This window comes from Triticum aestivum, chromosome 6B (genome assembly GCF_018294505.1).
Source record: "Triticum aestivum cultivar Chinese Spring chromosome 6B, IWGSC CS RefSeq v2.1, whole genome shotgun sequence".
NCBI lineage: Eukaryota > Viridiplantae > Streptophyta > Magnoliopsida > Poales > Poaceae > Triticum > Triticum aestivum.
Genome location: NC_057810.1, coordinates 542,617,422 through 542,642,811, shown reverse-complemented (window position 1 = coordinate 542,642,811; position 25,390 = coordinate 542,617,422). Strand labels below are relative to the sequence as shown.

At 43.9% G+C, this 25,390-nt stretch overlaps 2 protein-coding genes across 6 annotated transcripts; one reads left to right on the top strand and one right to left on the bottom strand.

Annotated features, from left to right (window-relative positions):
- Positions 1-1,138: 1,138 nt before the first annotated feature.
- LOC123137899 (dual specificity protein kinase YAK1 homolog) lies at positions 1,139-9,774 on the top strand. 3 transcript variants are annotated; one of them, XM_044557778.1, is made up of 18 exons: positions 1,140-1,871; positions 2,687-2,886; positions 3,240-3,393; positions 3,470-3,579; positions 3,679-3,748; positions 3,834-3,916; positions 4,017-4,098; positions 4,195-4,235; positions 4,350-4,472; positions 4,657-4,801; positions 4,907-5,015; positions 5,654-5,742; positions 5,932-6,006; positions 6,384-6,461; positions 6,544-7,340; positions 7,420-7,560; positions 8,727-8,989; positions 9,498-9,774. In XM_044557778.1, exons 1-18 carry the CDS (start codon positions 1,692-1,694, stop codon positions 9,575-9,577), a joined length of 2,820 nt encoding a protein of 939 aa, XP_044413713.1. In that variant the 5' UTR covers positions 1,140-1,691; the 3' UTR covers positions 9,578-9,774. The 3 variants fall into 3 exon arrangements, with proteins under 3 accessions (XP_044413715.1, XP_044413713.1, XP_044413714.1); XM_044557779.1 differs by having other exon boundaries at positions 1,141-1,871; positions 6,384-6,458; XM_044557780.1 differs by lacking the exons at positions 7,420-7,560; positions 8,727-8,989; positions 9,498-9,774 and having other exon boundaries at positions 1,139-1,871; positions 6,384-6,465; positions 6,544-6,841.
- A 306-nt stretch (positions 9,775-10,080) lies between these two features.
- LOC123137900 (pectin acetylesterase 8) lies at positions 10,081-14,441 on the bottom strand. 3 transcript variants are annotated; one of them, XM_044557784.1, is made up of 12 exons: positions 14,074-14,441; positions 13,912-13,994; positions 13,689-13,818; positions 13,461-13,585; positions 13,209-13,295; positions 12,986-13,110; positions 12,272-12,332; positions 11,083-11,136; positions 10,927-11,004; positions 10,730-10,829; positions 10,499-10,637; positions 10,081-10,391 (listed from the first exon to the last, which is right to left on the bottom strand). In XM_044557784.1, exons 1-12 carry the CDS (start codon positions 14,204-14,206, stop codon positions 10,385-10,387), a joined length of 1,122 nt encoding a protein of 373 aa, XP_044413719.1. In that variant the 5' UTR covers positions 14,207-14,441; the 3' UTR covers positions 10,081-10,384. The 3 variants fall into 3 exon arrangements, with proteins under 3 accessions (XP_044413719.1, XP_044413716.1, XP_044413717.1); XM_044557781.1 differs by having other exon boundaries at positions 10,499-10,644; positions 14,074-14,436; XM_044557782.1 differs by having other exon boundaries at positions 10,499-10,644; positions 13,506-13,585; positions 14,074-14,433.
- Between the last annotated feature and the right edge of the window lie 10,949 nt (positions 14,442-25,390).

Genomic DNA, 25,390 nt, shown 5'->3' with positions numbered 1-25,390 from the left:
TCCTATTGCTTAACTGCAGCAATTAAAATCCAGAAATTACTTCTCGTCTATCCATCTATCTTGAAGATTCACCCATTACACGATCTTGTAAGCATCCGGAATTCCCTTTTGATCCATCTATCTTGAAGAATCAGCCATTACACATCTCGTAATGCACCCGGAAATTGCTTCACGTCTATCCAACTATCTTGATGGCTCGATCATTGCACATCTTCCGAAAATGCGCCGGCCCAACGTATGCGTTTCCTGATCTTTCGCCATTCATTGATCGTCAGTTACTTGTTTACGTGACCGCCAGCCCACCAACGGCGAGTCATACCAGATATATATGAATCTCTTTCAACGCAGCCCTTTCGGGCGGAAATAAATGGAACATATATTACTTCTTGACCATTTAGAGCCGCACGATGGACTGATCGGACGGCCACACTCGCATTAGTATAGTGACGTTCCACTGCCTAACACACGATGACATCAGTGCTTAGCATGACGACGTTGATGATTGTGGGTCGTTGTCACTGGACTGTGTTTATAATCATATTGCTTAACTGCAGTAATTAAAATCCAGGAATTACTTCTCATCTATCCATCTATCTTGAAGATTCAACCATTGCATGATCTTGTAAGCATCCGGAAATCCCTTTTCGATCCATCTATCTTGAAGAATCGGCCATTACACATCTCGTAACGCACTCGGAAATTGCTCCACGTCTATCCATCTATCTTGATGGCTCGATCATTGCACATCTTTAGAAAATGCGCCGGCCCAACATATGCGTTTCCCGATCTTTCGCCATTCATTGCTCGCCATTTACTTGTTTACGTGACCGGCAGCCCACAGACGGCAAGTCATACCAGATATATATGAATATCTTTCCGCGCAACCCTTTCGGCGGAAATAAATGGAACATATCTTGTTTCTCCACCATTTAAAGCCGCACGATGAACAGATCGGACGGCCACGCTCGCACTAGCACAGTGACGTTGCGCGGCCTAGCACGCGATGACAGCGGTGCTTAGCGGCGAAGTTGATAATTGCAGGCCGTTGCCACTGGGGCCGTGTTACAACTCCACTGCTTAACCGCAGTAATTAAAATCCAGACGTGTGTATATATATTAGCTGGAAAGAAGGCGATCGGAAAAAAAACCACAGAGTCGAGGGGAGGTGACGGAGACGAGGAAGGAAAGGAAGAAAAGAGACGAAAGAGGGAGGAGCAGGAGGAGGAGGGGATTGGGACTCGCCGCCCCGCTCCAAATTCCCCACTGCTCCACCACCTCCACTTCCCCGCCGCCGCCGCCCCGAGTACGGCGGGTACGAGCAGCCCGTCGTCCTCGGCCCAAAACCCTACCCGCCCAATTCGGTCCGGCTCCGAGCCGTTGGCGCCGCCCGGGGGAGTCCCGAGCGGCGAGAGGAGGAGGCGGAGGGCCGGGGAGATCGGATCGGCGGGGCCGCGGGCCGGAGTAGCATTGGGCGATGGCCGCTTCATAGGATGCAGCTTTACTCCGCCGGCGGCCGCTTAGTCTGCTGCTGCTGCTGCTGCCGCTTCTGCTTCGGAGTGCGCTGCCGTGATCCCAACAGGAGCCTGGGCTGGTGCGGGTTGGGCTGACGTGTTGTTGTTGCTGTTGTCGTTGGGCACTTATCTCTGCGGGCGCTTTGCGCCTGCCTGTTGGGAGGTGGTTGCGTTAGGCGAATGGAGGAGACTGGGAGGGAGAGGAAGGCGGCGGGGCCGCCGCCGTGGGCGCCGACCAAGTCCACAGTGTTCCGGTCCTACGCTGCTGCGGTGGTGGGCGACCGGGCGGAGGCGCCGTCCGCCCGGGGCAATGGGGTTGCCGCCCGTTCAAGCAATCTACGCGCCGTCAGGAAGAGGCCTGTACGTTTCCTACACCTTCCCCTCTCACGGGGCTAACAAAAGATGCTTGCTTGCTTTCCCTTTTGGAGCTATTCTCGGGATCACCGTGCTGAATTTGAACTGTCAATTGGATTGAGCGATTCACAGAGGTCGTCGTAGTTGGAAATTAATTAGAATGAAATGCTCGTAAGAAACCGTTACAGCTTAAGAAACCAATACTACATCTTAAACTTCGGTGACTTGAACTACTCGAATCAGCACCGTTCCTGCTGCTGCTGCCTTTGCCTTTTTCCTGATGCTTGGACGCACGCTTCAGGCAACTAAAAGTATGACCAGCTGGAGCAGTGTCGTCTGCTCAAATTGTCTTTTGATTAATCAGAGGCAAACCTCATTTCTGACTACAATTAGCATTCCCATTCATTAACCACACCTATTTTTTCTGCAACAATCATTCAGTGTTGAGTTATATATAATATACATGTTTTGTTTGCTTGACTTGCTATTCCAATCCATCATGAGTGTAAAGAGATTCCAAGTATAAGTGACTGGGAAATATTACGCAAGTGCACAACTAAAAGTGTGTCAGGATCCTACTTGTAGTTGATATCTCTTTTAGAAAATATGGATCATTGGACAATGCAAACCTGCATATACCATCCAACGTATAATGCAATGCTATAAGAACATCCTTTAACACTGTTGCTGATCTCTATTAGTGTGTTATGGGACAGAAGATGGATTGCATTTATAATTCAGTTTGTTACCATTGTTCATATGCACCACATGCCCATATACCTCTGATATACCAACTCTGAATCAATTGTTTATTCCTGCAGATTGTTGCAAGATTGACCAGAGACATCGTCCAAACTTTTGAAAAATGCAATCCTGAGTTTAATTACGTAGATTCACTAAATCCCAAGCACTTCCTCACCAGTCCTGCAGTTCCTGTTCACAATGATGGCCTTGATAATGCAAATTCTGACCTAATCTTGTATGTCAACTTGGAATTGGTTAATAAGAAGTCAGACCGGAGGTTAGTTTAGTTATTTTCCAGTGTACCAGCTTTAACATTTTTGTTTCTCGTTGGTTACTTCATACACTTTTAGCACACAAATTCACTTTTGCAAGAAGTTGATTTTTATAAGTTAGAAATATCTATGAATACTTGGAGGGCCCCATTATTTATGAGAATTAAGAAGTCAAGGTATGTGAAAGAAGAAATATATCTGAAGGTCTGTCGCAATATTTGGTTTCTTCTTTCAATTTGTAGAACTTGTCTGGTAGATCTAGCCGGTTCAACTTTTTTTCCACAACTGCTCATCTCAGGATTCAGATTGTTTAAGTTATGCTTCATCATTTCATTTGGCATTATTTTTTGGTAATAAGGTACATTGTCGAAGAAATGCTTGGCCAAGGTACCTTTGGGCAGGTTGCTAAATGCTGGGATGCAGAAACCAACAGTTATGTTGCAGTGAAGGTTATAAAAAACCAGCCTGCCTTTTATCAGCAGGCTATCATGGAAGTCTCATTGTTGAGCATGGTATGGTAATCTACTTAGGGTTTACTTATTTTGTTGAAAATATTGGCATCACAACACTGGTTTCATGTATTTGCAGCTAAATGACAAATTTGATCCTGATGATCAGCACCACATCGTCCGGATGCTGGATTTTTTTCCATGGAAAAATCATTTGTGCATCACATTTGAAATGCTTGGTCATAACCTGTAAGTAACTTCCATTAAACCTGCCTTTACTATTATATTTTATAGATAAGCCCCGTGTTAGTTTCGATTCATGTGGTAACATAAACTCCAACTTTGCAGGTACGAGCTGTTGAAAAAGAACAACTTAAGAGGTCTGCAACTGCAATTTGTCCGTACTTTCTCAAGACAGGTAGGTATCCTTTTCTTATCCTGCATGTATTTTATATGTGTTTGTTGCCATTGTTGCCATATTACCTATTATGTATTACTTTTAGATATTGGATGCATTGATTGTCATGAAAGGTGCTGGAATTATTCATTGTGATCTAAAACCGGAAAATATCCTCATAACACCGAAGTGAGTTGCTTCCCATCAAAATAAGCACTTTGTTTGTACACCTTCTGTGTACTACCACTTTCAACAATGCTAAGTTTGATGGCTGAGGTGACCTTTGCAGAGTAAACTCAGCAGCTGGAGTTAAAGTAATTGATTTTGGATCAGCGTGCATGGAGGGTAAAACGATTTACTCGTATATCCAGGTTTTATTTGAACTCACTCATCAGTCTAAAGTTCATTTTATTAATATGAATTGGTATGAATTATGAAGTCAAGCTTGTATTTTCTTCCTTTTCCAGAGCCGTTATTACAGGTCACCTGAAGTGCTTCTTGGCTATCCGTATCCTATTGAACATCTCTAATAGCAAATACATTTAACAGTAGCCACACAAACATCTTACAATGCATAGTTTGTGATTTTAGCTTGTGGGCTTGTACACTTAACAAGTGCTAGATACACTACCGCCATTGATATGTGGTCATTTGGCTGCATAGTTGCTGAACTTTATATAGGTCTACCTTTATTTCCCGGAGCATCAGAATACGATGTCCTTAGCCGTATGATTGAGATTGTCGGGTAAGTTCTTTTTTATTGAAAATCTTAATCTCTTGTTTTCTTATTTTCCTACCAGCTGTTTGCAGATAAATTCTTTATACGATATTAGGTGTTTACGTGTTAGCTGGTTGAGCTGTTTTCACTTCAGTTAGTAGGTGTTCAATAATGGTAGAATACTTTATTTACCAATATTCAACATGTACAGTGGGCAACCACCAGATGATCTTCTTAGGGAGGCTAAAAACACCAGGAAGTTTTTTAAACATGTTGGAAGCATTTATCCTGGTAATGAAGCACATGATGGTCTTTGCAGTTCATACAGAGTACTAACAGAAGACGAGGTTGAAGCAGTAAGTTCTGTGGTTTTAACTTGGAAGTTATTCTGAAGACTACTTCTATGTCATGCTTTATACATTTACTGTGTTACTCATGCCCTGTCTAAATCCTGAACACAGAGGGATTCCAAAAAGCCAAAAATAGGGAAATGGTATTTCCCTCGTGGGAGGCTTGACAGACTCATATTCGCGTACCCTTGGAAGAATTTAAATGAGGGTAATCTGCCAGGTTTGTTCAGTGATGCTTTTATTTATTATTAATAGGGGTGGCTTTACCCCTGTTTATAAATTTTAGGGTTGATCTACCGCAATAATGTTCAATACAATATATCATTACTGTTTCTATTTCTATTTACGGTCTCTGTGTGGTGGTCTTTGAACATCAAGTGGCTTCTTAGCATGAAAAATTCTTGGTTTTTTTACTCTGTTTCTAGGGATAGCCTGGAATTAGGCCAATGTAGAAAATGGTTAGCTTACTCTTGCAATATCAGTGAAATACACACCTATGCAAATTATATGAAGAGCTTGTAACACACCCACCCACACACACACACAAACAAACAAACATTCGATATATCCTTTCAACCATTTAATCCGATGTTTGTAATTTGAGTCCAGTACCTTTCGGGGAAAAATAACATGGTTGCTTTAACAGTTATTCATATTTCATTTTGTAATTTATATGTCATCATATGGGCATATTTGGTTAATAGACAACTAATCCTGGCTTATACATGTAGCATACAGTTCTTTAGTGACGAGGCATGGGTATTTATTTCATATGGAGCTGTAGTTTTTACATGATAATACAGTGGTCCTTACAATAAAGTTGCTAATGCGATCATATATATGTTATTTTTTACGCAGAGACTGAAAAGGAAGATTGCTTAGCATTGGTTGATTTTTTGAGAGGACTTGTTGAGTTTGATCCTAATAAGCGATGGTCACCATTGCAGGTATTGGCTAATGATAAAGTTAGATATTATTTGTCTGGTTTGTGTACTTGAAGTTACATTCATTTTGCCTCTGAAATTTGTTTGATATCCTTACGAAGTTTAGAGTTGTTTGATTTTCTGTGAGCTCTAACTTATGTTCTTGAAGAATCATCAATGGAAGTGCTTCATAATTTTGAAAATCTATTTCAGGCTTCATATCATCCATTCATAACTGGTGAAGCCTTCACTGGTCCTTATGAGCCTTTCCGTGAGACCCCAGTAATTGTAAGTATGGTCCTATTTTAGATACCTTGCTGCATATTCTTCTCATGAACAACCTGTGACGTGAAATCACCATTAGCTGTAGCAAACAACTTTTGGTTGCTTCAGTCAACAGGATAGATGCATCTCGATTTAGATATCCCGTCTTCACCTGGTCACACGTACATGCAACATTGTTTCTTCCCATCAATCTTGAAAAAATTATTGTATTTACACCCTTTAGACGTGTCATGTCTTTTATAGTTATAGTTTCTTTATGGTTTTAGTGGCATTATACCAGAATGGTTGGGTGGGTAACTTGTGAAAATTTGAACCTCAAGAGCTATCTTTTCCATACAGTTCTAGTTTATAAGTCAAGCTTTATGCCTTTTTTGTTGTAGCCTGTTGGTCGTGCTGCAACAGTTGATCACAATCCTGGAGGAGGTCACTGGCTAGCTGCTGGCCTTTCCCCTCAGGTTGTAAGTATGTTCTCTCATGCTTCTATTAAGTAGAAACCTTGCAAGAATACATCCATAATATATTATTTATATTTTTTTCTAGGTTGGAAGCATTAACAGATCCCTACCGTTCAATAACATTTTTCCGCCAAAGATGCCCTTTTCATATGGAAGCAGCTGCGGCAGCTTCGGTAGCCGTGGTAGCTTTAATGATAACGTAGGTCCTCCAAGCAGCTATGGAAGCTATGATGTCAATAACGTTAACATGTATCATTCACCACTAGGCCCTTCTGGGTTCAATTTACAGTCACAAGCTGGAGGAACATTTCTAGGATTTAGTCCAGATATTAGAAGAAGGCCTCATCTCTCTCATGGTGTTGGCATTCGACTAAGTCCTGGTGGTCCAGGTCCTATGTCTCTTGGGGGCAGTCCATCACAATTTACTCCTCCAAATTCCCAAACGCAAATGCCAACTAGCGCTACTGCTAAGTATGTTGCCACTTCTCCTGCAAGGGGCAGTCATGGCTCCTCATTAGGAAAAGCCGCTGTGGTAGGCCAATACAATAGGAGAAGGAATCTTGGTCACCCTCCTATGTCAATGCCACCACATGAGTACACATCTCAGCTAATCCAGGGACCTCATGGAGATAGTGTCAGTTCAGCATTTGTTCGAGGACATTCTGGCTATTCATATGGTGCACTTCCTAATTCTGGTCATTATAATTGGAGGCCGCAGATAGGTGTTAGCACTGGTTTATCCACAAACTCTTCTTCCAATCATGGTTATGTTCAACCATCTGGTTACAATGATTTCCGTCCTTTGCACTCATCCAATGTGCGAGCTGATACATCAACCTCTTCATCAGTACCAGATCCAGCTGATTGGGATCCCAACTATAGGTAATCATGCATATTAAATTTACTTATTTTAAAATAGTGTAGCCTATGGATTAGCTTTTCATTCGATTTTTATGTGCAGCGATGAGTCACTCCTGCAAGAAGATAATTCACTATCAGCTGAGTTAGGCAGTGTTCACCTGAGAGATGCAAGTGGTCGAACAATCCAGTCTGGCAGATTGCCCAATATCCAAAGCCATGATATTGCAGGCTCGAATCAAAGGTATTGTAGCATGATGAGATCTCGATATTTCGTTGCTGCAATGGGTCTTCCTTAAACGTTGTTGGGTTTGAATACCAGAAACACACTATGCTTGCTAGATCATAGGGTAGATGAGACTAGGCTCGAAAGAGAAACTAAACTATGTGAAGGACAAGTACTTGTTTGATTGATTGCTTCGCCCATAATGGATGTAGGCATGTAGCTCATTTCTTTATATAGAGATGGTTAGCCCCAGGTGATAGGATCTAATGGCTCCCAAAAAAAAGGGACTGCCTTCTACAGCAGGTGACTGAGAAATAACAAATGCAACATAAAAATCTAATCTAAACTAAGTGATACTACTTTCCTAACAGTAAGATGGTACTCCCTCTGTAAACAAATATAAGACTTTTAGATCACTATAGTGATCTTGTTTACAGGGGGAGTATTATTTACTAATAAGATACTCTTTTATTAGTGGCATATCACCCCTTATTTGATAAGATAGGTCTGTCTGCCCCTTGTCCCAATATCTGTAATGCACATTCATTGTTTTTTCACCATGTGCCACGCTGCTCATGACTGTTTCATGTGATCTTGCACACCATAACACTAAGTTTCAACAAGCTCCACTCATAGGTTATTAATTGAAGATATCGCAATTAACTAGCGACCATTGAAACAAATGGAATTGATGCTTCACGTAGGGAGGTAATATGATTTGTCCTGTCCTTTCAATTTGTATACATGCCCCAGTAGTTGGAGGTAAACAGATGCGCCTTTTACAGCACATATCCTATTCCTATGGAAATGGATGGAATGATGCTTCATACAGAGTTTAGGAAATGGTTTCTCAGGTCTTCTCATTTTAGCTAGCCCCCAGGGTTTGACACTATACAGATGCATATTTTGCGGGGCATATCCCATTATGATTGAGAGTTTGAGATGGTTTTGTCAGTTAGAAACATCCGTACTATGGAACATGATTGTGCTTTAGTTCATGGGACATGTTGATTTTAAAGCATTTCATGCACCCCAACAGTTTTATGCTTCAATATTTTGTTTTCTGATTTGTCAGCCAGTTAAAGATAATTAACACCGCTGTGGTATTTTTTTTTCCAACTCTGGATGCTGCTGCTCCTGCATTAAGTATATTCACTGATTCTTTGTTCATGTTTCAATTGTAGAAATGACTTCCTATTTCATGCACCGTCTCTCAGAGAGAGTGGTCATTCAACAGGCCGCGTCAACTATGATAGTTACAACCATGCCAATTATTCCCAGCGAAATTTTGCTGGTCGTCAGGGACAACCATTTCAGCGGTACAACCATATGAATTCCACCTCTATACGCCCGACGGGGAATCTCCAGAATGTTCAATCTGCCTGGTCCAAATATGGCATGCCAGATTCTACTTCGCCCCCTCGGATGGTTGAAGGGATGCCTTGGGGTAATGAATGGTTTCACTGTTGTGCACTTGGTGGTCTTTTATTGATTTTGTTGTTGACATTGCCATGGCTATTATGTTCCTGCCACTTGCAAAGCAGGAGTTCTGTAATAATGCTATGTATGAACTTGTTCTATTCCAGTCTTAGATGATATCATCGTTGCAAACTTGTAACATCTTGAAGTCTTGCTATTAATCTTCAGGACAGTGATAATGTTTAGGACTACAGATAACAAAAAGACACTTGATAATATACTCCACCAGCATATGATTTCTGTCGATGCACAAAACTGTAGCTGTTAAGCATCAAACCTTGTATGACAATGTATGAGCTATGGACTGAGGGTCTGATTGACCTATAATTGGGTCCTCTTATCCTACAACCGAAGCTTTGAAGTTATTAGTACAATTTATTTTTTCTTCCATGATGTGTTTGGGAACTGGAGAAAGAGGCTTGTGTGCATCTGTCTTTCAAGCATAATACTGATCAAAATGAACTATCTGTGTGCAGGAGGAAGCGCTGGTCACTCTCTTGCAACAAGTGGGCTGCCGCCGTCCTTTGGAAGAAAGGACTTCGGGAGGATCTTTTAGCCCTTGTCTTGGATCTGGAGGAATGCCATCCAATTGATGGCGTAAAATTGTTTGTGTTTGCAATTCTTTGTTGCGCTGGTTACATGCTGTTGATTTTGCGATTCATAGCGTTCCTCCGACTGTTGTCCTGTTGTGGTACTCGGATTCATGAAGCTATAGGCTATAATTACAGCAGTTCTTTGGTGGTTGTTACTTCAGTTTCTTTTCTTTTAACGGTTCTTTGTCATCGTGGGATGCCAGTTTTTTCCATGTGAGAAGCTGTGCTACCATGAATCTGCCATGAACATGGTTACTGAGTGTTTCGCTGCATTGGTGCTGCCTTGTTATTTTCAGACATGCTGGGTGGCGATGGAGGCACGGAGCCGGTCATGGCTACCGGGTGTTGCGCTTGCTGTCTTCGGTCACACGTGCTTGGTTTGGGGGAGATGAACCAGAGCTGGGGGGTAAATTCAGGGTGGATCCGACCAAAATATTAGTACTCCATCTGTCCGAAATACTTGTCGTAAATGGAACACCGCAGTGGAACATAAATTTCACGACATCGCAATGGAACATCGTAACCACTGATGAATAGCCTAGACTTGTAAACTAATGTTCGAAGCCGGCACTTGCACCTTTTATTCCTGTATAATTAAAGATAATGTATAAATAGAACCAAGACCATTTGTTGGTTGCGAGCACGGAGGGACCAGGCACCACTAGTGGTGGCGGTGCGTCAGTTAGTATAGCAGGTGGAGTCACAAGGGTAGGGGCAGTCCGTCTTCTGGAACCCGCTGCGGCCGTAGAACCAGTCCCCAACCGCGTCCGCTATTCTCTGCGACAGAGTGAGACATGGAAGGAAGCTCTCGTCAGATTAACACACACCAGGAAAGGACGAAACTCAACTAAGGGCGCAAGAGGAAGGAAGAGGGTTGCTGTTACTCTGTCTCCGAGCGCCGGGGAAGCGGGCGCGAACCAGATGTCCTGCACCTCGGACTGGCAGTGCGCGAAGCACGAGTTGACGAACAGCCCTCTGGATCCGGTGGACGAGCTCCCCCCCAGAGCCTCCAGGAAATCGTCCCTGAACCCTGCGTCAGCCAACCACCGTATGTGTATGTTCTCCGCTGAGTATACGTATAGCTGACCGACCAAGTATGTAAAATGCCTACGTACCCTGCAGGGTCTCGAGCTGCTTCGCGGAGCACTGGGTTATGTCGTCCCTGCAGCTTCGCCATCCAGGATCGGAGCCCTCCGGCACCAGAATGTGCCGTACCTGCAACATCAGCGAAACATGAATGCCTTGCTTGATGGATGCAAGTGTCAAGCGTATTGCAGTTGCAGGTAGGCATTGCTCTTTATCAGATGATAACCTGCCATGAGTCGTATGCTGCGTTTAGGATGAACAGAGGCGTCCGGATCTGCTGCACCTCGTTCTGAGGAAAAAAGCACTGCATCCAAGGAGGAAGCAGCTTGTTTACTGATGTTTAGATGTGCAATTGTGGTAGCCATTGCAAGTATTTTCTTACCACGCCTGCAGGCAACTTGGAAGTGCACGAAGATGGCAAATTCTTCGCCGAGCCCTACGGTATTTACACACAATGCAATCAGGTAGTATATATACAAGAGAAAAGAGAATAGGTCTAGGCGCAAAGCATTTTTTTTCCTTTTTCATACAAAGTGAAGTGATTGTTATAATTTTTAACGACGCCTCTTTACTTTACACCACTACATTCGAATTCTAGTCAAACCCGAAACTTCCATATATCATGACATAGTTTTTTTTGGGTCATTTGCATTTCTATCCCAAACTCGAACCACCTACTCAGATTTGCCCATAATTTTGAAGTCTGCTCAAATTTGCCCTTCTGCCGTTAGGTGCCCTTACAGAAATGTCCTTCTGCACCGTTACCGTCCGGTCAAAGAGCTTTGACCGTCCTGAAAAAATAGCAAAAAAAAAATCTAAAATTTTGTGAGATCGAAAATACTCATGTGCGCAAGGTGCGTGCAAATTTTCATGCTATTTGGACATTTCAGGAGCTCGTGGCGAGGAAAAGCAGTTAATCTGTACTCTTGTGAACAGTAAATTTGAAATAAAATAGCAAGAAAATTCAAAAAAATATGAATTTTTTTGGCATCAAAGAGGCTTGGGTGCACAAGGTGCTTGCAAGTTTTTGTGATCAAATGACATGTGAGGAGCTCTAGTAAAAAAAATCATTTTTCCCAAAGTCTTTTCCCGAGCCAAATTTTGTTTTTTTCTCCACGAGCTCCTACAGTGTCCAAACACAACAAAATTTTGCACGCACCTTGCAGACCCAAGCCTCTTTGATGCCAAAAAATTTCATATATTTTTAAATTTTCTTGCATTTTTTTAATTTACTGTTCACAAGCATACTTATCTACTGTTTTTTCTTTGCCACGAGCTCCTGGAATGTCCAAACAACACAAAAGTTTGTAAGCATCTTGCGAACCTGATTATCTTTGATCCCACAAAATTTCAGATTTTTAAGATTTTTTTTGCTATTTTTTTCAGGACCTGCTTATCTTTGACCAGACGATAACGGCGCAGAAGGGCATTTCTATAAAGGCACTTAACAGTGGAGGGGCAAATTTGAGCAGACTTTAAAATTAGGAGCAAATCTGAGATTGAACGCAAATTAGAGGTCTTTTTTTTTTTACGGAGAATGGCATAGTAGAGAGAACGTCAAACGTGCATACATGTGTTGTGACCACATCACTAAAAAATGCCTCGGCGTGGTTGGCTCCAGTAATGTCCTTCCTGTAACAGCAGAGATAACAAGTGTTAAACGAGGAACTAATCATTCACAAAGGCAACACGCTTTCTTCTCTCTCTATATAGTACTCCCTCTATTTTTGTTTGCTCTGCATGTTAGAGTCGACTGAAGTCAAACTTCATTAAGTTTGACCAAATTTATAAAAAACAATATAAACATTTATCATAATAAATCTATACGATGTGAAAGTACATTCAATAATAAATTTAATATTGTTGATTTGTTATTGTATATCTTAATATTTTTGTTTATAAACTTGGTCAAAGTTTGTAAAGCTTGATTTTGACCAAAGCTAATATGTGAGCTAAATAAAAACGGAGGGAGTACTCCCTCCATTCCCAAATACTCCCTCCGTCTCAAAATTCTTGTTTAGATTTGTCTAGATACGGATGTATACAAAAAAATTGGGACGGAAGGAGTATTTGTCTTTTTAGAGATTTCATATGGACTACTACATACGGATGTATATATACATATTTTAGAGTGTAGATTCACACATTTTGCTTCGTATGTGGTCACTTGTTGAAATCTCTAGAAAAACAAATATTTAAAAACAGAGGGAGTATATTGCAATGCCTAGTAATATCTACAAAGTGGCAAAAACAGATAGTAGCATGCTTTTGTTCTTCTGCCTTACACGTTGATGAAGAAACCAGCATCTGAAAGGCATTTAACATTGGCATCCACTGGCAGGAGCTGATGAAATCTGTCGCAGTGCAGTATCGAAGTTAGCCCACCAGCAGAACATCCCGAAATCAGAGCCTGCCACGTCCTTGGAAAAGGAGGAAATTAGAGCCTGCTACATTTTCTTTGGTCACATGCCAATGCCAGGCATATATTGTGCTGATAAGAATGCATACATTTTCAGCTTTGTTCATTCCTTTCGCGAGCAGATCTTCTATAACTGCTTGCCACACCCTCGCACCTCTGTAGTGTAGCTCTGTGCTCTGTCCATATTTACAAAAATCGGTAAAGGGTAATATATCAAGAAGATATAAGAGTATAAGTGTACCCAGCCTTTCCAACAGCACAATACCAAGTAGTGACACTAAGGATGCACACACCCAAATGATTTTCAGATTGCAAAAATAAAGCAAAGACTTTACGCATACTGGTACTAATGCCGGTAGCAGCAAACATGAAGTATATGCGCTCACAGGATCAACTTCTTCCTTGTCGCCGGTGAAAGACGAGCCGTCGCAGTACCGAACCTTGACCTTGTTCCAGTTGTAGAAGTCTGTTTTTGACAAATTGCGCACTCATTATTGAGCACATAAATTCCAACTAAAAAGAAAAGCATAAACATGATTGGATGACCAGGTGGTGAAACTGAAGTATACCTGGGTTGTAACCCGACGCGTTGCTCAAGATCCCGGTGAAAGCAACCCGCTTGGCCATCTCCTTGGACGACCCCAACGGGGTGCGCGACCGTTGCAGGCAGGTCATCGCATTGTTGCACCACGCCCCTCCCTGCCGCCACCATGGAATCGAGCTCAGCACATTTTTCTTGGCATGCACAGAATTCTGTAGTAAGTGCCATGGCGATGAGTGAATTTGACTGACCTCGAAATGAACCAACCAGCTGTTCACCCCGGAGCCGGAGCCCGGGTCGAGATGGTACGCCGGGGGGCTCCCGTCCAGACATACTAGCAGCACGATTCACAAGATCACACGTCAGACTAGGATAAGTGAGATGCCGAGAAGCGCAGCGATGGTGAGACTGACCTGCTCCCTTGGCCACGGCGCTCTCGACGTAGGTAATGTCGACGAGATGGTCGTCGTCCCCGTGCGCCCCGAGGAACGCCAGCGCGCAGGCGAACGCCGAGCACCAGAGACGGAGCTTGCTTCCGCTCCCCATGGAATCCACGGCAGGGAGCGAGCGTGAGGAGGAAGAGATGGTGGAGGGTCAGGGAAGAACACACGCATACATACATACATATATGCCCGGCCAACGAGGGGCCGGCCAGCCATGGACCATGGTCGATGGTACTGGTAAGAGGGAGGCCGGAAATTACCTGGTGGAACGCATGGTAGCCGGAGGGAGACCGGAACGTGGACCTGCTGGAACGGACGGAAGACGCCGTCTCGTGCCAATCTCGCAGCCACAGGATGGTCTCTTGTGCAGTAGGGACAAAAAGGCAAGACCGAGGAGTGGGGCGGAACAGACGTCGCAGGTGCCTCGAGCTTCCCAATGCCAACTGCACGGGGGTTCCTTAGAGCATCTCTGGCCAGGCCCTCAACAAGCCTCCCCAGGCGCATTTTTAGACGCCGGCAAGCAAAAAATGATCCACTTAAGGTCCCAGGAACCAGTTTTGCGTCGGTTTTGACGAAAGTTACGGCCGGCACGCCCATTCCAAACCCAGTCCCCTAGGAGGCAGCTGGGCACGCCGGCATCTCTTTTTCGTATGCAACGGCCCACTTGCCAGCCTCTCTTTCTCCCCTCTCTGTCATCTCTCCTCTTCTTTCTCTCCTTTCTTTCTCCTCTCTCCTCTCCTCTTCCTTCCACCACGGCACCACCTACCACACACAGCCGGAGCGGGGCTTGCGCGGCCGTGGCGGCGCACGCATGGCCGGGGCGGGGCTCGCGCTCGCGCGGCCGGAGCAGAGCATGGCCGGGGCTTGCGGAGCGGAGCCCGCATGGCCAGGGCGGGGAGGGGCTCACGGAGCGGAGCGCGCATGGCCAGATGGGGAGCCATGGCGGCGCGGCGGCGAGGCCGCCGCTCGTGCTCGAAGAGCTCATGTCGGCGCCGGATTCCAGCATCAGCAATGCCTCCTCCCCTTCGCCTCCTCGCCCTTCTCCTCCTCCTCCACCTCCCCTTCGCCCTCGCCTCCCGCCGTCCGTCTCCACCGCGCGCTCCGTCCTCGCCTCCTCCAAGAACGTCAACCTCACCACCGCCGCTACCAACTGCCTCACTGCCCTCTCCCTCTCCTCGAACCGCCTCGCGCCGCCGCCCTCGCCGTCGGGCTCATGCCCGCCTCCGCCTCGCTCCTCCACCTCTACGACTGCTGGTCCGCCTACAAGTACGTCAACTTCTCCCGGACCATCTACGACACCATGGCTACCTCAACGACACCATCACCGTCAACAACAACTACATCTCCATGCTCGCCGCGCTGAAGCGGTACGGCGACGACACGTTCGTCTGGGCGCCACCGTAGATGGAGCGTGACAGGTACTGGCCTTCGCCCGCGGCCTCGGGGGGCGACGTGGACGCGCTCGGCGTGCCCAAGGGGCTCCCCGCGGACGCGACGGTGTGCGGCGCTGGGTGCGACTACAAGACGGTGCGAGAGACGGTGTGCAGCGTCGGGCCTCACCTCCATCCATGCGCGTCCGCGCCTTCACCAGTTTGCGAGTCACCGGCAAGCTGCCCCGGCCTCAAGTTGCCTCCGCTGTCGGGCTTCACCGGCAAGCAGCATCGCCCCCCGCCGTGCGCGGGCGTCGTCTTCTCCATGGTCACCCCACGAGTCACGCCCGCGTCCACGCTCGCCGGGTTCCTCACCGGGCACGCGGGGCACGAGGACGGAGCGGCGGCGGTCGAGCTCGTGGGCTCGTGCGCAGTGCATTCGTCGGTCGGGTGGGGGACGGCTGGAATTTTTTTTGTCCCAGATGCAAAATATCCGCCGATGCATTCCAGGAGGCCGAAAAAACGCCTCCTGGGGACACAACGGCTGGAGATGCTCTTAGTCCTGCTCCTTGCCGTGCGTGCCGGCCTACGTTTGTTTTCCATGAATGGAGAGGCCGGGATGGCAATGAGTATACATACATTCCTCACGTACCCGTGGTAAAATTCCAATTAGAGTAAGAGCAATCCGGCCCCTACGTACACGGACGCGCCCGGGCACGCATCAGAATGAACTCTCATGGCTCGTGTCTGGCATTCACATATCTCAAATTCAGACTCTTAAATACATACAAATTCATGCACATTCATCATACACGCCAATATCACGCGTAAATAACAAATCTTGATAATGAAAATACATAGTTCTTACATAAAATTTATTTGAAGTACAGAACTCAAACATTAGCTCTTTGGTTTTCATTGTGGGCTCACATATACTTTACAAGATTACTGGGCAGCTGTGCGTGTACCTGATTATCTCGAAGATTCTGGTGCATCTGCAAAAAGTTCATAGTTTGCATCTTGATCTTCCTGGATTTGAACTTGTTCTCCAGGAGCTTCAAAAACATTGGTTTGAGCAACACCATCACCCTCATTCTCGACAATCACATTGTGAAAAATAACACAACATGTCATCAGCTGCCACAAAGTTTCTGATTCCCACATCGTTGCAGCTACACGAACAATTCCCCAACGAGCTTGAGGCACTCCGAAATGCCCTTTCCACATCCTTTCTAGATGCTTAATGCATTGATGCAAAGCGGTTTTGTTTGTTGTCGTGTGGTTCAGATATGGTCTTCACAATGCTGCCCACTGAGGATAGATACCATCGACAAGATAGTATCATATGTTATAGTCACGACCGTTGACAATGTAGTTGCACAATAGTGATTCCCCATTACAAAGCCTCCTGAACACGGGAGATCGTTGATGCACGCTGATGTCGTTGTGAGGACCTGGCATTCCAAAGAAAGTATGCCAAATCCATAAGTCATGTGATGTCACTGCTTCCAGTATGATGGTGACCTCTTTGGTGTGACCTTGATACATTCCCCGCAAATCGTTGGGGCAGTTCTTCCATTGCCAATGCATGCAATTAATTGATCTGAGCATTCCTGAAAACCCTTTGTTCTCTCCAATATCCAAGAACTTTTCTGTGTCCTGCACATTTGGTTCTCTCACATACTCTGCTCCAAACACCCGCACCACGGTGCTGGCAAACTTGACAGTAGTCTTCCTGCATGTGCTGATGCGGAGCATCCTTCCATCATCCCTATGGACTCTACACCAACACATCAAGCACCACGTGGACCTATGACGAGAGCTCGAGCACGTTCCATCAAAGCCGAGGTGAACTCACTCTACTCGAGATCAATATGGATATAAATGGAACTCAGATGCTACCTCACCAAAACATGCTATGAGTCATTACGTAAGAAGACCAATGCTACCAAGCAGCTAAAGGACACCCCAAAGGAGGAGAAGAAGCACCCCAAGGCCACGAGAAAGGAGAAGAAGCTAAATAAGATGAAGACATCACCTCCCAGGCGACCCCGTGCGCACGGGCCATCCAGACCTCATGCCCACGGGCTACCCAGAAGGCTTATGTAGCCGAGATGCGCACCCCGTGCGCACGGCCTCCAGACCCCGTGCGCACGGGCCCTCGCCGTTGTAGCACCCCGTGCGCACGGGCCCAACTTACCCCGTGCGCACGGGCCTCCCATGTTTCGATCGTGGATGCCCTTTCTTGCCTCCCAAGTCGTCACATTCCTCCCTCTAGCTATATATTTCGGGTCTAAGACATTTGTTAGGGTTAGCAAAGTATATGTGAGACATTGATAGTGCTTTTCTCCTTCTACCACTCCTCTTGAAGATCTAGACCTCTTAGGAGAGGATCCCAAGTGGATATCAAGACCTCCTCTTGGAGAAGACTATCATCAAGACCTCACCTCCTTAGGAGTGGGAAGAACCTTACCTTTGTGCTTGTTTCCTTGGATTGATCTTGTATTCTTGTGGATCTCAACTTTGCTATTATAGTGGATGTGTGATTGGGTTTTGTTTGAGTGATTTCCCCCTTGTGTTCTTGTGTTCATCCCCCCTTTCCCCTCCAAGTGTGAAAATATCTTCACTTAGGGTTCCACCCTACAAAATCTTGGTATCATGAGCCATGATTGATTCACATCTTGGAGTCCCTACCCCTCATATTCTAGCCTAATTTTGTTGCTTTGTGTCCTAATTCGAAAATCCCCACAAAAATAGCCCCAAAATTTTTCTTGAATTTTTTTGGATCTTGTGAGATTTTGTTGATGTGGTCCATAATTTTCGTGTTTGACAAGTGGATCTAACCCTTACCACAACCACCCATCCATCGCACCGATGATTTTGGCCGAATTTTTGAAAATATGCATGGATCTGAAGGTGTTCTTGCACAACAGAGCACCCCGTGCGCATGGGCCATCGGGATCCCGTGTACACGGGCTCAACTTACCCCGTGCGCACGACCCCTCCAGAACTATTTGGCCACATCCCATTTTGTTTCGTTTTGTCATTCCACCACCACCATTCGCTTTCCGCACTACTTCCCTTTGGTGTTTGAGCTTTTGAGTTGCGGTTCACCGTGTCCTAAGGTGTTTAGGCTACTTAAGCGCGATTCGACTTCGACATCACTGCCACTCGTCATCAACTCAGACGCCACCTCGACATCGACCACTTCATCCTCATACTACCATAAGCAAGGACGATAACCTCAACGACATCTTAACCTCATACCTTGCCATTACATTTGATAGCCTCGAGCCGCTTTGCGTCACTTACCCATCGAGACTAGCGAGTTGAGAATTTCCGGGCCACGCTATTTGTGCACCTTTAGTGTTACGTCTCTCCTGTGAATATCACACTTGTTATCTCATATTCCGGCTCGAATATCAAGCATTATGGCATAGTGATACGTCTCCAATGTATCTGTAATTTTTTATTGTTCCATGCTGTTATATTATCATTCTTGGATATTTTACAATCATTTTATAGTCATTTTATATCATTTTTTGGTACTAACCTATTGACATAGTGCCTAGTGCCAGTTGCTATTTTCTACTTGTTTTTTACATCACAGGAAATCAATACCAAATGGAGTCCAAACACAGCAAAACTTTTTGTGGATTTTTATACCCTCTCGTTGCTATGCATCTCCATGGATAGGTCTTGCGTGTGCGTAGAATTTTTTTTGTTTTCCATGCAACATTTCTCGACAGTGGCATCATGAGCCAGGTCTATGCGTAGATGATATGCACGAGTAGAACACAAAGAGTTATGGGCGGTGATAGTCATACTGCTTACCATCAATGTCTTATTTTGATTCGGCGGTATTGTGGGATGAAGCGGCCCGGACCAACCTTACATGTCCACGCACATGAGACCGGTTCCACCGATAGGCATGCAACTAGTTTTGCATAAAGGTGGCTGGCGGGTGTCTATTTCTACTACTTTAGTTGAATCGAATTTGACTACGGCCAGTCCTTGAAGAAGGTTAAAACAGCAAACTTGGTGAAGCATTTTTGCGCAGGTAAGAATGCTTCTTGCTAGAAGCCCGTAGCAGCCACGTAAAACTTGCAACAACAAAGTAGAGGACGTATAACTTGTTTTCGCAGTGCATGTTGTGATTTAATATGGTCAAGATATGACGTGATATATGTTGATGTATGAGATGATCATGTTTTGTAATATCGACAACCGGCAGGAGCCTTAGGGTTGTCTATGTATTGTATGAAGTTCAAGCGCCATGTAATTGCTTTACTTTATCACTATGCGTTAGCGATAGTTGTAGAAGCAATAGTTGGCGAGACGACCCCGACGCAACGATGGAGATCAAGGTGTCGAGCCGGTGATGATGGAGATCATGATGATGCTTTAGAGATGGAGATCAAAAGCACGAACAATGGGTGTAAGACTATTTTGCATATGCAGAATACTTGAGTTAAACTTGACGAGCCTAGCATGTACAGACATGATCTTGAAACACTGGAGACCAAAAGGTTGAACGTGAGTCATACAGTAGATATGATCAACATAGAGATGTTCACCATTGATGACTACCTCATCTCATGTGATGATCAGACATGGGTTAGTTGATTTGGATCATGTATCACTTAGATAACTTGAGGGATGTTTATTTAAGTGGGAGTTCATTAGTAGTTTGATTAATCGAACTTAATTTATCATGAACTTAGTCTTAATTGTTTTGCATATCTATGTTATAGATCAATAGCTCGCAATATAGCTCCCCTATATTTTTGATATGTTACTAGATAAAACTAAGTTGAAAGATGATGGTAGCAATAATGCGGACTAGGTCCGTGATCTGAGGATTATCCTCATTGCTGCACAGAAGAATTATGTCCTTGATGCACCGCTAGGTGATAGACCTGTTGCAGGAGTTCATGTAGACGTTATGAACGTTTGACAAGATCGATATGATGACTACTTGATAGTTTAGTGTGCCATGATTTACGTCTTAGAATCGGGGCTTCAAAGACATTTTGAATGCCATGGAACATATGAGATGTTCTAAGAGCTAAAATTGGTATTTCAGACTTATGCCCGTGTTGAGAGGTATGAGATCTCTTACAAGTACTTTTGCTACAAGATGGAGGAGAATAGCTCAACCAGTGAGCATATACTCAGAATGTCTGGGTACTACAATCGCTTGAATCAAGTGGGAGTTAATCTTCCAGATAAGATAGTGATTGACATAGTTCTCTATTCACTATCACCAAGCTACTAGAACTTCGTGATGAACTATAATATGCAAGGGACGACGAAAATGATTCCCGAGCTCTTCGCGATGCTGAAATCGGCGATGGTAGAAATCAAGAAAGAGAACCAAGTGTTGATGGTTAACAAGATCACTAGTTTCAAGAAAAAAGGCGAGGGAAAGAAAGGGAACTTCAAGAAGAATGGCAAGCAAGTTGCCACTCCCATGAAGAAGCCCAAAGCTGGACCCAAGCCTGAAACTGAGTGTTTCTACTATGAAGGAAATGGTGATTGGAAGTGGAACTGCCCCAAATACTTGGCGGATAAGAAGGATGACAAAGTGAACAAAGGTATATTTGATATACATGTTATTGATGTGTACTTTACTAGTGTTCATAGTAACCCTGGGTATTTGATACCGGTTCAGCTGCTAAGATTAGTAACTCGAAATAGGAGTTGCAGAGACTAGTTAAAAGCAAGGTGATGTTGTGTGTTGGAAGTGATTCCAAGGTTGATATGATCACCATCACACACTCCCTCTACCTTCGGGATTAGCTTGAACCTAAATAAATGTCATTTGGTGTTTGCGTTGAGCATGAATATGATTAGATCATGTTTATTGCAATATGGTTATTCATTTAAGTTAGAGAATAATTGTTGTTCTGTTTACATGAATAAAACCTTCTATGCATGGTCATACACCCAATGTGAATGGTTTATTGAATCTCGATCAAGGTGATACACATATTCATAATATTGATGCCAAAAGATGCAAAGTTGATAATGATAGTGCAACATATTTGTGGCACTGTCATTTAGGTCATATTAGTGTAAAGCGCGTGAAGAAACTCCATGCAGATGGAATTTTGGAATCACTTGATTATGAATCATTTGATACTTGCGAACCATGCCTCATGGGCAAGATGACTAAAACTCCATTCCCCGGATCAATGGAGCGAGCTAATGACTTATTGGAAATAATACATACTGATGTATGTGACCCGATGAGTGTTCAAGCATGCGGTGGGTATCGTTATTTTTTGACCTGCATATATGATTTGATTAGATATGGGTATATCTACTCGATGAAACACAAGTCTGAGATGTTTGAAAAGTTCAACGAATTTCATAGTGAAGTGGAGAATCATTGTAATAAGAAAATAAAGTTTCTACGATCTGATCACGGAGGCGAATATTTGAGTTACGAGTTTGGCCTTCATTTAGAACAATGTGGAATTGTTTCACAACTCACGCCATCTAGAACACCACAGCGTAATGGTGTTTCCGAATGTCGTAACCGTACTTTATTAGATATGGTGCGCTCTATGATGTCTCTTACCGATTTTCCACTATCATTTTGGGGTTATGCATTAGAGATAACCGCATTCACATTAAGCAGGGCACCATCTAAATTTATTGAGATGACACCGTGTGAACTGTGGTTTGGCAAGAAACACAAGCCATCATTTCTTACAGTTTGGGGATGCGACGCTTATGTCAAAAGGCTTCAGCCTGATAAGCTCGAACCTAAATCGGAGAAGTGTGTCTTCATAGGATACCCTAAAGAAACTATTGGGTACAGCTTCTACCACAGATCCGAAGGCAAGGTCTTTGTTGCTAAGAATGGATCCTTTCTAGAGAAGGAGTTTCTCTCGAAAGAAGTGAGTGGGAGGAAAGTAGAAATTGATGAGCTAATTGTACCTTCTCTCGAATTTGAAAATAGCACATAGAGAAAATTCTTCCCATGATGCCTATACCAACTAGAGAGGAAGCAAATGATAATGATCATGAAACTTCAGATCAACTTGCTACTGAACCTTGTAGGTCAACCAGAGCACGATCCGCGCCAGTGGTACGATAATCCTGTTCTGGAAGTCATGTTACTAGACCAAGGCGAACCTACGAACTATGAAGAAGCTATGATGAGCCCAGATTCCGATAAATGGCTTTAGGCCATGAAATCTTAGATAGGAACCATGTATGAGAACAAAGTGTGGACTTTGGTGGACTTGCCCGATGATCGGCAAGCCATTAAGAATAAATGGATCTTCAAGAAGAAGATTGGCGCTGATGGTAATGTTACTGTCTACAAAGCTCAACTTGTCACAAAAGGTTTTTAACAAGTTCAAGGAGTTGACTACGATGAGACTTTCTCACCCGTATCGATGCTTAAGTCTGTCCGAATCATGTTAGCAATTGTCGCATTTTATAATTATGAAATCTGGCAATGGACGTCAAAACTGCATTCCTTAATGGATTTGTTAAAGAGAAGTTGTATATGATGCAACCATAAGGTTTTGTCGATCCTAAAGGTGCTAACAAAGTGTGCAAGCTCTAGCGATCCATCTATAGACTGGTGCAAGCATCTCGGAGTTGGAATATACGCTTTGATGAGGTGATCAAAGCATATGGTTTTATATAGACTTACGGTGAAGCATGTATTTACAAGAAAGTGGGTGGGAGCTCTGTAGCATTTCTGATATTATATGTGGGTGACATATTGCTGATTGGAAATGATATAGAATTTCTGGATAGCATAAAAGGATACTTGAATAAGAATTCAATGAAATACCTCGGTGAATTCGCTTCTTACATATTGGGCATCAAGATCTAGGGATAGATCAAGACGCTTAATAGGACTTTCACAAAGCACATACCTTGGCAAAGTTTTTATGAAGTTAAAAATGGATCAGTCAAAGAAAGGATTCTTGCCTGTGTTGCAAGGTGTGAAGTTGAGTAAGACTCAAAGCCTGACCACAACAGAAGATAAAGAGAGAATGAAAGTCATTCCCTATGCCTCAGCCATAGGTTCTATAAAGTATGCCATACTGTGTACCAGACATATTGTGTACCTTGCCATAAGTTTGGCAAGGGGGTACAATAGTGATCCAGGAGTAGAACACTAGACAACGGTCAAAATTATCCTTGTTACTTAAGAGGACTAAGGATATTTCTCGGTTATGGAGGTGATAAAGAGTTTGTAGTAAAGGGTTACATCGATGCAAGCTTTAACACCGATTTATATGACTTTGAGTCTCAATCTGGATACATATTGAAAGTGGGAGCAATTAGCTAGAGTAGCTCCATGCAGAGCATTGTAGACATAGAAACTTGCAAAATACATACGGATCTGAATGTGACAGACTCATTGACTAAACCTATCTCACAAGCAAAACATGATCATACCTTAGTACTCTTTGGGTGTTAATCACATGGAGATGTGAACTAGATTATTGACTCTAACAAACTCTTTGGGTGTTAGTCACATGGCTATGTGAACTATGGGTGTTAATCACATGACGATGTGAACTAGATTATTGACTCTAGTTCAAGTGAGCGGCTGAAGGAAATATGCCCTAGAGGCAATAGTAAAGTTGTTATTTTATACTCCCTCCATCCTAAAATAAGTGTCTGAACTTTGTACTAGTTCTAGTACAAATTTGTACTCAGCTCAAGACACTTATTTTGGGACGAAGGGAGTATTTTCTTATTCATGATAAAGGTTTATTATTCATGCTACAATTGTATTGACTGGAAACTTAAATACATGTGTGAATACATAAACAAATACTGTGTCCCTAGTAAGCCTCTACTAGACTAGCTTGTTGATCAAAGATGGTTAAGGATTCCTAATCATAGACATGTGTTGTCATTTGATAATAGGATGACATCATTAGGAGAATTATGTGATGGACAAGTCCCATCTGTTAGCTTAGCATATTGATCGTTCAGTTTGTTGCTATTGCTTTCTTCATGTCAAATACATATTCCTTCGACTATGAGATTATGCGACTCCCGGATACCGAAGGAATACCTTGTGTGCTATCAAACATCACAATGTAACTGGGTGATCATAAAGATGCTCTATAGGTATCTCCGAAGGTGTTTGTTGAGTTGGCATAGATCGAGATTAGGATTTGTCACTCCGAGTATCGGAGAGGTATCTCTCAGACCTCTCGGTAATACACATCATAAGCTTGCAATCAAATGACTAAGAAGTTAGTTACGAGGTGATGTATTACATAATGAGTAAAGAGACTTGCTGATAACGAGATTGAACTAGGTATGAAGATACCGACGATCGAATCTCGGGCAAGTAGCATACCGACGGACAAAGGAAATAACGTATGTTGTCATAACTATTCGACCGATAAAGATCTTCATAGAATATTTAGGAACCAATATGGGCATCCAGGTTCCGCTATTGGTTATTGACCGGAGAGGTGTCTCGGTCATGTCTACATAGTTCTCGAACCCGTAGGATCTGCACGCTTAACATTCATTGATGATATAGTGCTATATGAGTTATATGATTTGGTGACCGAATGTCGTTCAGAGTCCCGGACGAGAACAAGGACATGACGAGGAGTCTCGAAATGGTCGAGAGGTAAATATTGATATATAGGACGATGGTATTCGGACACCGAAATAGTTTTGGAGTTCACCGGGTAGTCATCAGGTCATCGGAAGGGGTTTCGGACACCGCTGGTAAGTGTATGGGCTTAATGGGCCAAAGGAGGGGACAGAACAGCCCACTAGGGGGCTGGTGCATCCCTCTACAAGGCTAGCCGGTCCTAGCGGAAGGAAAGGGGAGGGTGGCCCCTCCTGCCTTTCCCTCCTTGTGAGAGAAAGGAAAGGGGGGCGCCACCCCCTGCCTTCCTCTTGCACTC